General features: G+C 45.0%; 1 protein-coding gene across 1 annotated transcript in view; it reads right to left on the reverse strand.

Moving 5' to 3' along the window:
• The window catches only part of EMP1 (epithelial membrane protein 1), a 380,685-nt gene extending 366,799 nt beyond the window's left edge, over positions 1–13,886 (reverse strand). Inside the window, exons 1-2 of the mRNA XM_068242131.1 lie at positions 13,869–13,886; positions 13,267–13,369 (exon numbers count right to left, since the gene is read on the reverse strand). Coding sequence (XP_068098232.1) covers positions 13,267–13,369; positions 13,869–13,886 — 121 coding nt within the window. The remainder of the gene's footprint in view (positions 1–13,266; positions 13,370–13,868) is intronic.
• Between the last annotated feature and the right edge of the window lie 4,769 nt (positions 13,887–18,655).

Genomic DNA, 18,655 nt, shown 5'->3' on the forward strand with positions numbered 1-18,655 from the left:
TCTCTAACTTACATCCTGGAAAGCCAGGAAGGAGATGTCCGGAGTCCACTCCTCAGGGGGAGGGGGGGGGGGGGGTACTGTGAGAAAACGCAGAAAAGCCGCCGCATGTGCCAAGAGCAAGGCAGCTGACTCCGCGTCCAATGCGGCGGTTTGCACGCATAGACACGTGTCAGGTAGTATGGTGGAATGCGGAAAAGCCGCCGCATGTCCTGACAGCAAAGCGGCTGTTTCCGCGTCCAACGCAGTGGTTTGTATGCAGCAGCGTGTGCTTGGTGTGGCTGGGTCTGTTAGTGCACATAGGCAGATGGAGAGCTACGCGCGCGCGGGCCTGAACTCAGGACCTTTATACCAGCAGGGGAAGTGTCAGCTGATCAGGAAGATCAGCTGATTCCTGCAGGACTCATGATTGGCTGAGTGGCTCGGGCGGGGCGGCAGAGTCCAGTTACTATATATTCTGCTGCTTGTCAGTTGCTGGTTGTCTGCCATTGCAAACACTTTTGTGGAAGCATTCAGACCTTAGTCAGATCTTTACAGTGTGTTGGAACCAGGGTGACCTGGGAATTCACACTTAGCCAGATTCTGTTGATAGCTTAAAGTACTAATTGAATTGTATTATTTGTTAGACCAGTTCCAGGGTGTTGAGATCAAGGCCCTCACACCCCAGACTAGGAATACTGTGTATCTTCTGTGTATTCTCTAGCATAGTTCCAGGGTGTTGAGATCAAAGCCCTCACACCCAAGATTAGGGAACTGTATTGTCTTTGTGTTATATTCCAGACTAGTTCCAGGGTGTTGATGATCACGGAACTCACACCCAAGACTAGGGAATTGTATTATCATTTATGTTATGCTCCAGACTAGTTCCAGGGTGTTGTGACTACAGACCTCACACCCAAGACTAGGATTGTGCTACTACTGTATTACGTTAGCCCAGTTCAGGGCAAGACCTTATATCAGCAGCAGGGCTTCCTGCAACCCCAGCCTCGGTCCCTCGCTCAGGGGTCCACAGGCTACAGGAATATCACCCACTGTCAGGGGTGAATTCCTCAGGAGTCTTAGGCCGCCAGCTCCTCTGGTGGTCTTCACTCAGAGTTGTTACTGTTGCACCAAACACTTACACTCTCTCAGGTGTCTAGAGGTTAGACATATCTGATTATTGATGATTCCGCAGATCCTCAATAATCGGGTATATCTGTATTCTTGGGGATACTGTGGATCGCCAAGGATCAGATTCTCTCTCTGGTTGCGGACACCGATCGTTACATCTGGCCTTAAATATTGTATAAGAGTGTGAACATACATTGGAGGGGATCTGATAGGGAAAGGGAACTAATAAAAACAGAAACCAAGTGGATATTAAGAATGAGAACTATGGCCCCGGAGGGTCTGAATATTGAGTATAATATGAATTGCTTTATTGCTACCAATTGAGGTGAGGTATGGATATGATATTCCCTATTAGTAATCAGTAGAAACGGATGCTCATTGTTATAAATTGAAGTGGTTTATCGACAGGACATAGAGTGGAGCTCCCCTTTAGGTATTAACATGAATGAATGTGGATGTAAGTGAAAAAAGAAGATGTCAAACAAATGCAGTAATGGTCCCAATCTTACTTTTTATTCTGTTATGTTTATATTTTAAGATTTGTATTTTAAGATGTTTTAATTGTTGAAGATGTATAATGGGCAGGCGCAGGCTTGAGGAGACAGCAAGCGGAGCGAAAGAGCGTGTGCGAGACAGCAGGCGGAGCCAGCAAGCTCGATAAAGTGATGTCGCTCGGTGCATGACCTTTGAAAACTTTGAGAAAGTCACGTGGTGTTATGATCGCTTCTGCAGCGTTTACTGCTGACTGCACTGGTATTGCAAACCAAGCAGTTCTAATGTCATTACATGCATTTGCTTGCATAGTTTGGTTTGCACTTAAACTAGTTGCTGATTCCATCTGCAGTCGCTCTGAAGTTTATGACAGTTTAATATGCTTTTGTGTAAACAAACATTGTCTGCTGCAGTGGAGGGGCGGTCCCTTTCCTGCAGGCTGCATATCATTGTCTGCCTTTTCCTGCTATCAGCCTGTGATTAATTACCATTCACTTGTGTGGGAATCTGCAGGTCTGCTCCCATTGGATGACCTCAGTATAAAGAACTGCTTCCTGCAATGCCTCATGGGCTATCATAGTTTCAGACTCTATCTGTTACTCTGCTCGTGCCCCACCTCGTTCCTGGTCCGTGTGGACTGCGCTGACTCCTGCGAAGGGGTCAGCGAGTCCTCCTAGTTCTGCTCTTGTTCTAGAAGTTGCTACTTGCTTGTCTTGTGTCATATATTGGTTCATCGCCAATATATACGCATACTTGCGCATTTTGTTATTTTCCTTGTATTCGTGTTACGTTAATATATCAGTGTCGCTGATATATACGTACACGAACTGTTTATTTCCTGTGTTCAGCTAGTCAGTTTTCCAGCACGTTTTGGTAGTTTGCGCGTATCGTGAACACCCGTGCTGAGCTAGTTATCCTGTTCCTGGTCCTGTTTGTGGATTGCGTTCATCTCTGCGAAGAGATAGCGAATCCTTCTGAGTCCTGTTCCCTGTATTACTTCAGTCTTAGTCAGAGTTCCTGCTTATGTCATATATCGGTTCATTGCCAATATATACATATGTTAGTCAGACGTTACGAATAGTTTCATTGATAGCTGTAATTGTAATACGCTAGGAAAACATACTTATTGTATATTTATCTGTGTTACGTTCATCTATCTCGATCCTGCTATTTCCTGTCTCTCCTGTCCTGTCTTTGTGAGGCACGCCATCGCCGCAACACATTGGCTGCCTCATTCCAGTCTGTCTGGTTTTGGACGCTTGCTGTCGCTAAGTAATCGCTAGCTAGCAAGCGTTCATTCTGTCTACCTGTCCTGATCTCCTCAGTCCTGGTTTATGCGCTCAGCGCTACCTTGCGCTGAGACGTTATTACGAAAGTGTTTGTGGCTGTTCAGATCTGCACCGGCTCTGTGCACCACAATCTCCTATTGGAGTCAGTCCTCTCCTCCACTAAACTGGGGATATCCTGATCCCTTGTGCTGGTGTGTGTACCTCCTTCACGTCAGCTTATGTGTTGTATGCTGACTGTGGAGATTACACCCCCAAGCTTACTGTTATGATAGCCCCATTACCAATCCCCATTGTGGGGGGGGGGGGTTCCCAGCAAAAATGACACTGTTTGTTATGGTTCCTGTTCCTTTAAGAAATTTGAGAAGCTCAATTCTGAAACAGAAAATGAGTTTTTTTTCTGAATGTGCCAGGTTCCTGGCCAATCCTGAGCTCCAGGCTACTCCTGTTTCAACGTGGGCCCCCCAGCTAGTTTATGTTTTATTTAAGGGAAGATTGTTTCAGTGGGCCTACGATGTCTTGGATCATACCAATTTAAAAGAAAGACCACTGGAATTTCTAGCGTTTGTGATCCATAACTGGCTGCGCAAAACCGATTTGCCTAGCCCTTTTGATAAGCTCCTGGCAGCTTGTCAATCAGCTGCTCCTTCTACTGCCTACAAAAATAATCAGCAAGCAGATAATTGTTCTGATAACTTTTCTTCTGCTAAGGCAGCAGGGTCTAAAGCCAAACGTAAACGCTCCAAAAGAAAAGCGTTACAATCAGCGGAGTCGTTGCCCTTGGCGACTGCGCATCAGATCTGTAACGAGACTCCACCATTAGCAGATAATGAAATTCAGTCACCATTCAGGGGAGTCAAATGGACCTATGAAACTACTAATGAACTTTCATTGCTAGCCAGGGAAAATAAAGGTTCTTGTTTAAATGAATTATCTGAATATGATTATGAAGATATATTACAGAGTATTGAACAGATCAATTTATTCGTGCAGCAAGGGAAATTTGCATACACTACAGTTCAATACTTGCTACAGGTATTGGAGATCCTTAGGAATAAGAAATCGGCCAATCACCTGCTAAATAACCCAATGTATGTTTCTGCCACTAACACATTTGCAAACTATGATCAGCCGGAATGCTCAGCTGTTAAATATGCATGGGATCCTCCATTTGAGAAAGGAGAGATGGAAGCTCTGGTCTATGAATGGAAGAAAGATGCAAGTTCATTTTGTCAGTTTTACAGTGCAAAAAGTGAATTAGTATTGAATGCATGCATTAAGTCTGCTTATAACCTAATAAAAACTGGTGTGTGTGGGTATGACTTTGTGGCTCCATTGATCGATGTGTGGAGAATGATTCTGGACGATTTTTATGCAATTCAATCAGTTGATACCAGGGAAGACACACTGTCAAGTGGAGATTGTTCCACTTCCTCAGTTCCTGAGGACTCGCCTGCTTCAGCACCTTTGGCTGATTCAGCGAGTGATTCTGAGCTCCTTTTGTGTGAAATTGAAGTTCCTGTAATTCCACCCTGTACCATGGATAACTCAGTGTTACTTCCCAGTAAGACAGAAATTACTAATACTTCCTTAATCTTGCCCTGCACAAATTTCTCAGCAGAGGACCCAGAGGTCCTGCTGACTTTCGAGTCCAGCCTAGCCAGTACTCATGACTCTTTGTTTAGTGAAACAGACACCAGAAAAATCTTGCCTGTCTCTGCAAACACTTCTGCAGAAATTACCTGTGTTAATAAAGTTCAACTCCTGTCTGATCCAGCAGATGCCAATAGATGCACTACATCAGTTTCCGAGTCCCAGCAATCCTGTCTAGTAAACTCAGAACCCCAGCATCTGAATTTTCCAATTTTACAAATGAATGGTGATTCAGATGCGCAAACATTGTGTCTTGATCTTCCTGTTTCTACACCTCGCTCTAGTTTCGTGAATAGCTCAGAGCATCTGCTATGTGAACCTGAAATCGCAGAATTATTACCTTGTTCAGAAAATTTTCCAATAAATTTGCCCTGTACCATGAATTGTGCAGTAGATCTCTCCAATGAAACTCAGGTCACAGAATCATTATGCTGTCCAGCAGGTGCTTCCATGGTTTTGCCCTGCAATATGGACTGTTCAGTGATCCTGTCCAGTGAAGCTGTGGTCGCAGAGTCTTATGCTTCACCCAGTACTTTGGATACTTTAAACCCTTTAGCAGAGGAGGCTGAAGCACTGCTTACCTCAGTTGGTGTTGCAGTAATATTCACTTGTCTAGCAGCTGTTTTGGAATTAGTCTGCTCTAATAAAACTTGATGAATTTCTGCCCAGCGAAGCAGAAGCCATTGAAATATTGTCCTCGTCAGCAAGTGTGTTAGATACCTTGCCCTGTACACAGTCTGATTTAACCAATGTTGTTGAGTCCCTCTCCAGTGTTGTAACAGCCGAGGAACTCCAGCCCTGTCCTCTGAATGTTTCAAAAGTCTTGCCCTGTAACATGGATAATTCTGACTCGCTGGAAAAAATAATAGAAATCTCAGAATTTCAGTCCGGGTTAATGAGTGTTTCTGAAACCCAGCCCTGTATCCTGGAAAATTCTGGTTCTCTGGCCGGTGTGGCAGAAGTTCCAGAGCCCCCTTCCTGTCCAGTGAGTTACTCAGTTTTGCCTAGTTCAGTGGGGATTGCTGCAATATTGACTTGTTTTGCAGCCCTTCATGAGCTCCAGTCCAGTGTATTTGATGAGTCTCTGTCTAGTCCAGAAGAAGCTATGGGAACCCTGTCTAGTTCAGTGCATACATCAGAAGATTTGCCCTGTCTTGTAAATGCCCCTGAACATGATTTGTTAATAACCCTGCTGGAATCAGCGACATCTAAGTCTGATCCTGCAGTTTTTAGTGAGAATCCAGTAACTATGAAGTCTAGTCATGATGAATTTTTTTTGCCCAGTTCTGGTTTCGGTCCTGTCTTGACTGACTTTGAGGTTCGCAGTTCCTTGACATGCCCAGAGGTTTCTCTTGTGCCGGTGTGCCCAGATGTGCTTCGTATGCCAGACTGCCCAGATGTGTCTGTGTTAGCGTGCTCACGTGCTTCCCTAGTGGAGACATGTTCTGATGTTGCCGGTTGGCCTGCATGCCCGGAGATGGTTCTGGTCCCTAAAAGCCCTGATCTTGATGTTTGTCCTTGTGACCCTGACTCTGGAGTTGCCCTGGGTTCCATAGGGGTTCTTGATAGTTCTCCATGTGAGCCTAAGGGGCGTTCTGACCTGTGGGGATCTCTTTGGAGCTTCCAAGTGTTCTGGGAGATCTCTGAGGAAACTTGTCCTGGTACCTTGGACTGGTTCAACGGTGGGTTTTGTGTTGGTAGGGACAGTTCCGGTGGGCATTGCAAAGGCTTTGGCGTTTTTGGACAGTCCTTGGAAGGCGGTGGGTATCGCGCAGAGAGTTTCTTGGGGTTGTTTTCTGGAAGTCGTGGTTCTGATGGGTGTCACACTGAGGCTTGTGGTGCTGACGGGCATGGTTCGGTAGGTTCTGGTTCCAATTGGTCTAGTTTTGGTGAGACTGATTCGGGAATTTGGTTTTGTCGGACGGATCCGACCTTCATGAATTTTCAGTCAGATCAGTTTGCTGGATTTCCCACTTCTGATTTTTTGGTTTGGGTGGTTCAGGAGAAATATGTCAGTTTTCATAGGCGTCCAGAGGCCGCGTTTAAGGGAGGGGGTACTGTTATGATCGCTTCTGCAGCGTTTACTGCTGACTGCACTGGTATTGCAAACCAAGCAGTTCTAATGTCATTACATGCATTTGCTTGCATAGTTTGGTTTGCACTTAAACTAGTTGCTGATTCCATCTGCAGTCGCTCTGAAGTTTATGACAGTTTAATATGCTTTTGTGTAAACAAACATTGTCTGCTGCAGTGGAGGGGCGGTCCCTTTCCTGCAGGCTGCATATCATTGTCTGCCTTTTCCTGCTATCAGCCTGTGATTAATTACCATTCACTTGTGTGGGAATCTGCAGGTCTGCTCCCATTGGATGACCTCAGTATAAAGAACTGCTTCCTGCAATGCCTCATGGGCTATCATAGTTTCAGACTCTATCTGTTACTCTGCTCGTGCCCCACCTCGTTCCTGGTCCGTGTGGACTGCGCTGACTCCTGCGAAGGGGTCAGCGAGTCCTCCTAGTTCTGCTCTTGTTCTAGAAGTTGCTACTTGCTTGTCTTGTGTCATATATTGGTTCATCGCCAATATATACGCATACTTTCGCATTTTGTTATTTTCCTTGTATTCGTGTTACGTTAATATATCAGTGTCGCTGATATATACGTACACGAACTGTTTATTTCCTGTGTTCAGCTAGTCAGTTTTCCAGCACGTTTTGGTAGTTTGCGCGTATCGTGAACACCCGTGCTGAGCTAGTTATCCTGTTCCTGGTCCTGTTTGTGGATTGCGTTCATCTCTGCGAAGAGATAGCGAATCCTTCTGAGTCCTGTTCCCTGTATTACTTCAGTCTTAGTCAGAGTTCCTGCTTATGTCATATATCGGTTCATTGCCAATATATACATATGTTAGTCAGACGTTACGAATAGTTTCATTGATAGCTGTAATTGTAATACGCTAGGAAAACATACTTATTGTATATTTATCTGTGTTACGTTCATCTATCTCGATCCTGCTATTTCCTGTCTCTCCTGTCCTGTCTTTGTGAGGCACGCCATCGCCGCAACGCATTGGCTGCCTCATTCCAGTCTGTCTGGTTTTGGACGCTTGCTGTCGCTAAGTAATCGCTAGCTAGCAAGCGTTCATTCTGTCTACCTGTCCTGATCTCCTCAGTCCTGGTTTATGCGCTCAGCGCTACCTTGCGCTGAGACGTTATTACGAAAGTGTTTGTGGCTGTTCAGATCTGCACCGGCTCTGTGCACCACAATCTCCTATTGGAGTCAGTCCTCTCCTCCACTAAACTGGGGATATCCTGATCCCTTGTGCTGGTGTGTGTACCTCCTTCACGTCAGCTTATGTGTTGTATGCTGACTGTGGAGATTACACCCCCAAGCTTAACACGTGGACGAAACCGTCGGGGAGGAGCTACAGGAGAGAAGACGAGGCGGAAGTGCTTGCGGACATTGGCGGGACGGCGGTATTGCGTGGAGCGAACGGCCGTCTTCAGTTCACTGCCTTCCAAATCTACGCTTACCTGTATGCCTGTCATAGACATACATGGTTAACATGTGAGTGTGTTTTACATATATTTTTAAAGAGGAATACATTTTATGGAAACTGGATTACGCTATGTGGAGCATTTTTATATGTTTTATGTTGTTAATGAGAATCTGAAGAGGAGGAAGAAGGTATTCATTACTGATCGGAAGGAAAGGGATTTGTTTGACTGAGCGCATATGATCATTTTGTATGATCGGAGGAGCTGGTGAGTGCGTTTACGATCGGTGTGGTGGTGGATATTGAAGATTGTGCTTTCTTGTATCTGCATTGATCAATATAGACTATATTATAATGAGGATTAGATTCTGAGCTCCTCTGAGGACAGCCAGTGACATGACTAAGTACTCTGAAAAGTGCTGCAGCAGATGTCAGTGCTATATAAATACATAATAATAATAATAATAATAATATGGTAGGACATTAGACTATGACTATGGTACGAAGATGGAAGATGTCAGTGCTATAAATACATCATAATGATAAATATGGTAGGATATTAGACTATGACAGGATTAGATTGTGAGCTCCTCTGAGGACAGTCAGTGACATAACTATGTACTCTGTAAAGTGCTGCTGCAGAAGCTGTCAGTGCTATATACAGTGTTGTATTTACAGCTCAGGAGTCTATAGGCATAAAAGTTTTGGCACCCTAAGCCCTGCCCTCCCCAGCACAGACCACTTCCACAAATCATGCCCCACTTTTCTTGTGAAGTAAACCGTGCAAGGTAATATGAGACAAAATGAGTGATTCAAATGCGATCATAGATGATGTGTATATTATAGATGTTAAAGGCACCCGATGGGAGATCCTTCGTGGAGATAAGCTTCTTGTCTCATAAAGACATATAAGTAGGAGTGCTTGGTAGAAAATGTAATCTGGATGTGTTTAATAAGCCAGTGAGAGTTTTTGAAGAAGTTCCATAGGACAAAAGTCTTATTTGGCGTATATGTAGATTACTATGATTGCTTAAAATTTCGAAGGCAAAGGAAACAATATAGTCCTGATGTTTTATAAAGAAGAGCTGGATCAGGGTGATGAAGGGGAATGGCAAACTGCCTTACGGCTGCAAGAGCGGTGTAGACATATGTAATGCCAAGTGCGTCACAACAGCATGCGGATAAAGTAACAACAATAACAATAACAATAATATTTGTATAGCGCTTTTCTCCCTGGGGACTCAAAGCGCTGTGACCCTGCATTATGCAGTCTCAAAGGCTAGGGAAAAGAGGTGAGTTTTTAGCCTTTTTTTAAAGCTGTCCAGAGAAGGAGCCTCTCGTACTGATTGTGGAAGTAAGTGGCTTGGACATTGTTGTGGGTTACTGAGAGTCCTCAGTGGACTGTCATTGCACAGCCAAAGAGCTGTGAACGGAGGGAGACTTCCAGGTCTCATATAGATAATAAAAGTTAATAGTACCTTAATCTGCCAGAGGTGAAGCCTGGCGAGGGCGAGAGTGCTTATCCAGACATTTTGAGATTTCTTCCGGGTCTGTGAAGAAGTGGGCTTGCTGCCGTCCGTGACCCTCAGTTTTGCCGGGTGGATCATGGCGTATTCTAGTTGTTTGTCTTGTAGCAGACGTTTTGCATTGCCAAACTTTGCTCGCAGATGTTGGACTTCCAGGGAGAAGTCTGGATAAAAAGATAGGGTCGTGTTCTCGTATTTTATCGGGCTTCTTTCCCTGCCTACTCGTGGGACAGCATTTCGGACCCTCTAATTCAGTAATTTGAAAATTAAGGTCTGGGCAGGGTTTCCAGGTGGCGGGGTTTTGGGCAAGATTCTGTGGGCGTGTTCTATTATAAATACCATAGAAAAGGTTTCACGGCCGAAAAGCTTGATCAGGAGATCTTCTGTGAATTTCTCTGGAGAGCTGCCTTCGGCTTTCTCCAGTAGGCCCACAATACGTATATTTGATCTCTGTTGCCTGTTTTTGTGCTCCTCCTGCCGGTCCATTACTAGTTTGAGGCCCTTCTGCAGCTGACCTTGCTTGCGTGGGATAGGCCAGAGCTCGTCTTCCAAATCACTGATGCGTATTTCCGCCTTCTTCACTCGTTCCGAGAACGAGTGAATCTTGGCGTAGAAAGGAAATATCTAAGAGTACTTCACCTAAAGTAGTTTTAATTGATGACAGGCTTCTCTTGCATGCTGTTACTGCCTCTAGGAGTTGTGCGAGTGTCGGTGCTTCTGCAGCAGCAGGAGTCTCGTCCTCCGAGTTGGCTTGTGAGGTCGGGTCGGTGTCATCTTGCTCTTCCCGCCGGAATTTATTTAGCTTCGCCACGGTGTTGGATTGCCTCGAGGAGGTCATTATGGGGCTCTCAGGTATCTTTGTGGTCTCACCCGTCAGATTGGCGTAGATTGGCGGGTCTAGAGCGGCTGTAGGATCTGTTCAGGATATTGCTGGAGCGGAGCGTTCCTGAGCTGCGTCCTCACTCCATTAGCATCAAGCCATGCCCCCCAGTGTTTGTAGTTTCTAAAATTCATCTGCCCATTCTATTGAAGTTTGCCAAGTTCGCCGGTTTTCTGACTTTTGTGGAAGTTTGCATCGCGGTCCACGAACCCAAAATCTGAGGTTCGAGTCATCTCTAATCTCCTTCCAAGCATGTCCAGAACAACAATGGGAGCATGATTGAGGATGTGTGCCATCAGGGCCATGCAGGCACTAACTGGCCAGTCACCAGAAATGAAACTAGCTTGCTGCAGGGGACTGGAGGATCGATCAACCAACACAGGACATCTGCAGGGGGCTGGTAGAAGCCCTAGGTAAGGTAAACTTTTTTTATCATCAGTTAAGGTTCCCTGTAATATCTGCAGTTACGGGTGCATGATCAGGCCACATAATGTTGCAGATAGATTCCTTTGTGAATTCTTGTAATGAGAGTTTGTCTGAGGGGATAAAGTCAACATACAGCGCTTTGAGTCCCCAGGGAGAAAAGCGCTATATAAATATTATTGTTATTGTTATTGTTATTAGAGTAATAGAAGTAATTTGTCTCCTCTCCATGGAGACATCTCCAAACACAATGCAGGCTCTCCTCCCACAGCAATATTTGTATAAATTTGGGCTATGCTCTATTTGGGTTTGTTGTATTTGCCTTATCTTTCAGAGTAGAAAACACTCCTGAGTTTAAGACAAACCTTAGTTTGAGGGCAAAAACTGTGGAAAAAAGTTATACTAAACCTGGTGCATTCATAGTCCAGGAGCGTCTTGTAGATGTTCTACCCTCAATTATTGTGTTTCCAGGTGTCCTCCTGTGTCCCCATGAGTCCTGTATCCCCTATGTGTCCCTTTCTGTCCCTCATGTGTCCTCTGTCACCCTTGTGTCCTCCTCCATGCTCTAGTTGACCCCTGTGTCCTTGACATCTGCCCTCCTGTTTCTTCCTCTGTCCTTCTTTGTGGCCATTTGTCCCATCCTGTGTCCCCCTCTCTGCACCCCTGTGTCCTTTTGTGTCCCTTTCTCTGCCCTCCTGCATCCCCCCTTGTGTCCCCCTCTCTTCCTGCCTGTGTCCTCCTGTGTCCTCCTCCACAGCTCTCCTGTGTCCCCTCCACTCCGCATGTATAGTAAAGTGCAGTGGCAACACTGTCTCACCTGATCCATGGATTCCAGCAGAGATTGCAGACCTCTCATCCCATGTTCTGCTTCTCTAGTGACAACTAGCCTGAGTAGTCTGCAATCGCCACTGGAATCCATGGATCAGGTGAGCCGGTGCTGCTGCTGCACTTTACTATACACACGGAGCAGAGGGGACACAGGAGGGCTAAGGGGGACAAGGCAGGAAGTCCCCATTATTGCGGTTCAGATCGGTGGGCGTTTTATAAGTCAGGGACTCCCTGTCTTGAGACAGGGATTTTTGGGGGAGAAAAAGTGTGTCTTATATTCTGAAAAATGAGGTAATTTATGATGAATTATGTATTTAAAATATCTTCCTTTGAGTAAGAGGTTACCTTTCTTTTCATATGAAGGAATTTTAGTTGTCATCGGCCAATATAAACTAACTATTGTATGGATTCTGTGGTTCATTTCAGCAACCAGAATAGTAAAGTGGGTCTGCAAGTCAATATGCGAGTGTAAAGGCAACTTCGTTAGCGATAGCAAGTAAAAACCTTTTTTTCTTTGCATTAGCAGATTATATAAAAATATGTGGGAATTTAGGATGCATTCATCGGAAACAGTAAATTCGGGCGCCTGAGGCTAGTGGACAAATCGGGCGCCGCCATTCACTCCTATAATAAATATCGTTTAATGGGCGCCCGATAGGAAAAAAGGGCGCCGGAGAAAAATAACGTTTTAAAAGCGGCGCCCGGACACTTAATGTTTTATTACTGTTTCTCATGATTACACATTATTTAATGATTTATACATTTTTAAATTTTATTTTTAAACGAAAAACAGTACAATATTTTTTTTCAAACATTACTTTTAAACGAAAAACAGTACATTTTTTTAACATTATTTTTAAACGAAAAAACCAACAGGGGGGTCTTAGGTTTAGGCACCAACAGGGGGGTCTTAGGTTTAGGCACCAACAGGGGGTCTTAGGTTTAGGCACCAAAAGGGGGGTCTTAGGTTTAGGCACCAACAGGGGGGTCTTAGGTTTAGGCACCAACAGGGGGGTCTTAGGTTTAGGCACCAACAGGGGGGTCTTAGGTTTAGGCACCAACAGGGGGGTCTTAGGTTTAGGCACTAACAGGGGGGTCTTAGGTTTAGGCACCAACAGGGGGGTCTTAGGTTTAGGCACTAACAGGGGGGTCTAGGGGTTAGGGGTAGGTACAGGGAGGGTTACTTAGGCACCAACAGGGGGGGTCTTAGGTTTAGGCATCAACAGGGGGGTCTAGGGGTTAGGGGTAGGTACAGGGAGGGTTACTTAGTAATTTTTTTTTTAACGTTATTATACGTTTCACTATTTAAACGAAAGATTAACGTTTTTACAATTGCCGATTTAATGCACATTATTTAATGATTTATAACTTTAAAAAACATTAATTTTAAACGAAAAACAGTACAATATTTTTTTAAACGTTATCCATGCTTATCGTTAAAAACCCGGCGCCCTTTTTTCCCAGCGCCCCTTTTTAACGTACGCGCATTCATCTGTTTGTTTTCAATACATGAAAATGTGACTCTAGCCCCATTGTTAGCTTATGAGATTTTACTTTCATAACTGATTTAAAAAAAACACTTACGGTCTTCAGCATTAATTTGAAAAAATACATTAGTACATTTTCCAGTGTTGCAGTACATCCAAATGCCCATAGACTCCTGAAAACCTGCTTTTCTTATCCAAACCTGAAAAGACACAATGATTATTAAATGAGTTAGTGACATGACTTATTTGATGTACTCTGTTAGGCTAGGTTCACAGTGGGGCTTTGTGTTATGTTTAGAGATGTAGGTGAACAGCTCGTGAGCTGCTCGCCGCAAACAGCGGACCCTGTACTACTTTCGGGTCGCAATGTCCCAGAGTAGTATGCCTGCCCATGTCTGCACGCATCCTGTAGTACGCATGCCCTGCAATCAGGGACACACACCACCGGGCCAGGGCATGCGTACTAAAGGATGCGTGCAGACACGGGTAGGCTTACTACTCCAGGACATTGTGACCCGGAAGTAGTACGCAGCCAGAATGCTCATAGAGATTCGCTGGTGAGCTGTTCGCTAGCATGTCTAGTTGTGTTCCCTGTAAAAATGTAATCACAACACAACAGAGGGAAACCGTGAAAGGTGCACAATGGGATGCATACAATCAATAAAAAATATGCTTAACTGCATCTGTAAACTGTCATACTGTAATACCGTGCAGCATGCCTCGCGTTTAGAGATAGCTCGAACCTCCGATCTTTGTTTCGTGAACCTCAAACGCGAACCTCCACAAAAGTTTGGTTCGCACAAACTTTTCGAACCGCAATAGAATTTAACGGGGAGGCGAACTGAGAAAACTAGAAACATTTATGCTGGCCACAAAAGTGATGGAAAAGCTGTTTCAAGGGGTCTAACATCTGAGTTTTTGCATGGGGGAGTGGGATACACGCCACAAGTCCGCAGCGGTTTAAGGGCAGAAATCACATTGCATGCTAAATTGGAGGCCTAAAGTGCTTTAAAACATCTTGCATGTGTATACATCAATCAGGTAGTGTAATTAGTGTACTGCTTCACACTGACAGACCAAACTCACTGTGTAACACCGCAGTTTGTGTAGTGATGGCCGTGCTGGACTGCACCATGATGAGAGTGCAGGTGATGGCGGCTTTCCAGCCCTTATGGTCGCCGGGCTTGAGGTAGCTCAATAACAGAACAACAGTGACTGTCCAGCCGATCGAATTTTGTCTGTCCACAATGAAGCAACGACCTTATCTTGGGTGTGCTCCCCCCCCCCCCCTTGTGATACGCAAGCCCTTTCACCATGGCAAGGTAATGATCACGAAGGGGAATTGACACATGTACATGCCTTTTGTTTTGTTGCAGCTGCAGTGCAAACAGAAAAATTAGGCAGGCATGTACACGCACCAGAACAATTATTATAGCGGCTGCTAGCAGCGGCCTTAAAAATGGTGGCGACGGAGAAGGCAGTCAAGCGGCCTGCGGGCAGAGATGCTGTGTGGGGAGCGACTTAGTCTTGGGGCAGGCAGTCACACGGCGTGCAGGCAGAGATGCTGTGTGTAAGGACTGACTTAGTCTTCGGGCAGGCCTGACCGTGCTTTGCAGACCACGTGCTCAGATGGACCCTTGACCCAACGCTGTGTGCCAGAGATGACACCACTTGCCTTTCAACATCGCGGTACAGTTTGGGAATCACCTTTTTTGAGAAATAATTGCGGCCTGGTATCTTCCACTGCGGTGTGTGCCTTGGCTTTTGTGTGCTGCTTTTCCTCAGGTGGTCATCCCATAGCAGTTTGTGCTTTGTCATCATGTGCCTTCGTAAGGAAGTTGTCCCTACGTGGGTCTTGGTGGCAGAGAGTACAGATGGCATTGCTCTCATCTGAGGCAGACACACAAAAAAATGTCCACACCGTTGAGCCCTGGGGTGATGGCACTTTGGTGGTGGCCCGCCGACTGAGTGTTATGTGGGGTGCCAGAACCCGAGCAGGAGGAGGAAGGTATGTCACAGTTCTGTGCGGAAGCTGAGGTGTTTTGTGTTAAATAGTCAACTACGTCCTGACAATCTTGGGGGTTGATGGCACGCGCCTTCTGAACACTTTACTTTGGTCCAGGGCCGTACGAAATCACGACAGCACGACCTCGAACAGACCTGCTGGGTGGCCTGCCTCTGCCTGTTTTGCCCATATTGGGGGGGATGAAGTGAAATTGTATGCACTGACTTGACTAATACAATGTTCAGTCACACAGGTGCAGTGAACAGGTATGCAGTGACTGGTATCAATACAATGTGCAGCTGTCACACACACAGGTACCGTAAACAGGTGCAGTGACTAACTGGTATATAACACGCCGTGCGCTCACATAGGTAGGTAGGTGCACTGAACAGGTGGGTATGCAGTGATTGGTATTACAAATGTGCAGCTGTCACACACAGGTACCGTGAACAGGTGCACCGACTGATGGTATATAAAACTGCGTGCGCTCATGTAGGTAGGTAGGTAGATGCACTGAACAGGTGGGTATACAGTGATTGGTATTACAAATGTGCAGCTGTCACATACACAGGTAGTCACTGAATGTGCTGGGCCTGGCAGTGGCACAGCAGGAATTACCAAGGGACCAAGGTCCAGCAGCTGCTACTGACTGACAGGGCTGTATATGCAACACAAGTGTCTGTGGGACACACAAACAAACAAAACAAAAAAGATCACAAGAACAACATTAGCTCTCTAAAGAGCTGTTGAGGATGAGGAGTGCTTTTTAGCAATAAGTATCAGCAAGAAGGAGCAACTTAACAAGCCTAACACAAGAGCCTAACTAAGCTTTCCCTATGTCAGCAGGTTCTCTCCCTTTCTTTAATTACAGCAGCCACACGAATGAGTGAAAAGGCTGACGCTGCCTGCGTTTTATAAGGGGGGGGGGGGGGGCAGGAGGGAATTTAGCCTGATTGGCTACCCTGTGTCTGCTGACTGTGATGTATAGGGTCAAAGTTGACCCTAACAGGGATGAGCAGAAACTACCCCAGTGCGAATTTACGCATCGTAGTTCACATCTACGCATCGTAGTTCGTAGGTGAAGTTTAAAAACTACGCTTACGAATGTATGCGCAGCGAAGTACCGCTACGCGTAGCTTACGCCCACTATGCATAGTTAACATGTGTATTGCGTAGTGAACTACGAATGCGTTACTCGCGGCTAATTTTCCGCATGCGATTGTATGCTTACAAATTTATGCATTGGAAAGGGGAATGTACGCATAGAAGAGTTTATGGTTCAAGCATTACAGAGGAATTCTTGCGTAAAATTTTCTGCATGTGGGCATAAGCATCCGCATACTCTACGCTTCGCACTACGCGTAATTGCGTATTTTAACGCGTAGTCTACGAAATGCATATGAAGTGAATATTTGATTTCGAAGCCGTAGTTTGGCAAATCATAATTGCATAAAACTAAGCGTAGTTCCAGCGTAGCGAAGTTGGCTGACTATGACCATCCCTGACCCTAATGATGTAGTATAGGGGGCGGGTCGAACTAGCATATAGTTTGCGGTTCACCGCGAACACGAACCACCGAAGTTCGCACAAATAAGTTTGCGGCCGAACCTTTTGGGCCATCTCTATTCGCGTTATGAAGATGGATTCCACCACACCATGCTGCTAAGATGCCAATGTGAACGTACCATTACAATATAATTGCATTGCATAAGTGTGAAGGTCAGTGCCGTGCAGGCAGAGCCGGATTCAGACCATGCAGGGCCCCAAGCAGAGCAATTTCTTCCCCCCCCCCTCCCGCTACACTGTTGAAAGGATGTCTCCCTAGCATACCGCATCTCACAAAAGTGAGTGCACCACTCACTTTTTTGTAAATCTTTTCATGGAACAGACAGCACTGAAGATATGACACTGTGATACAATGTAAAGCAGTCTGTGTACAGCTTTTCTAACAGTGTAAGGTTATTTGCTGTGCAATAACATCAACACACAGCCATTAAAGGACAACTATAGCGAAAAGTATGTGGAGGCTACCATATTTATTTACTTTTAAGCAATACCAGTTTCCTGGCTATCCTGTTGATCCTCTGTCTCTAATATATTTAGCCATTGCCCCTGAACAAGCATGCAGCAGATCGGGTGACAATATTGTCAGACCTGACATTAGCTGCATGCTTGTTTCTGGTGCGATTCAAAGACTACTGCAGCCAAATAGATCAGCAGGGCTGCCAGGAAACTGGTATTGTTTAAAAGATAGATGGCAGCATCCATATTCCTCTCGCTACAGTTGTCCTTTAATGTCTAAACCACTGGCAGCAAAAGTGAGTACAGTGAGGCAGATTTAAGATCAACAACTTCATGATTGTTTACACCGAAAATGTGATGACCCCTTGTACTTCTTTATTGTTGCCTAAGCCTGCCACATGGCAAACTTGACTGTAATGTCTTGTACACACCATGCAATTTCCCATTAGATAGATGAGTTAAATCAATTATCTGAAAAGTCAGAAATAATCCATTTGACCTGTCTCTCTGACGGGAAATTGCATGGTGTGTACCGGGCATTTGGGTTGTGAGGATCTCGTAAAGCAAGATTGGAGTTTATTCACTGCAAGACCAAATTTGTCAGTTTCGCTCCCTCATTCTCATTAGTCATACACAGGTCAATAATGCCCCAATATGTCTAGCCAATTATTCATTATTCCATTCAATTGGTTAGTGATCAACCTCTGTCACAGCAAGTTTAATTCTGATAGGCTTCAGCAGAACTCTATCAAGCTTCAATCAAACTGCAAGTGCTGTACTGCTCAATGCAGAGCAAAGTTATGGACCATCGATCCCCAACCACTACTGTCCTGCCCCCATACCACAGAGATTGATAAACAGCACAATATCACCTGAAAGCCAGTCGATTGGATATACTGTATATGAGCAATAGATTACTGGAAGATTCAATCAGTGTTCAAAATCGATGTGTGCATAGCCAGCTTTAGATATTTTTTGGTCAACTAGGGTGATAAAATTAAGGTCAAGTTCAGCAATGACAGGAACCAACTGTGAACATATCACAAGCAGAACTCTTATCTCTGTAGTAGAGCATTGTTGCAGAGATCTAAAAACTGAAAGAGTTGAACAGAGACAATAAACAGAACAGAGAAAGACAATAAATCTTTATGTGCCTCTTATGTGGGAGATAAAATTAGGGCCAATAAGTTCAGCAAAGACCGGAACTAAATGTAAACATTAAGCACAGAAGTCATAGGCTTTTGAACAAATGATGATGCTACTATGAAGAAAAGTTTAACAGATGTTTTTGCCACATCAAATTTCTCTAGCTAAGCTAGCAAGCGGCTCCTGTATGAAGAGATTACATTCCAGCACCCAGCCCGTGTCTGACAGCTCTGATTTAAGGGGAGGGGGTTAACTCTGTGTATGCCTGCTTGTATAACTTCTTTTCTCATGTTGTAGAGAATTGCTGCAGAGA

The sequence above is a fragment of the Hyperolius riggenbachi genome, chromosome 6, assembly GCF_040937935.1.
Source record: "Hyperolius riggenbachi isolate aHypRig1 chromosome 6, aHypRig1.pri, whole genome shotgun sequence".
NCBI classification, from domain to species: Eukaryota; Metazoa; Chordata; class Amphibia; order Anura; family Hyperoliidae; genus Hyperolius; species Hyperolius riggenbachi.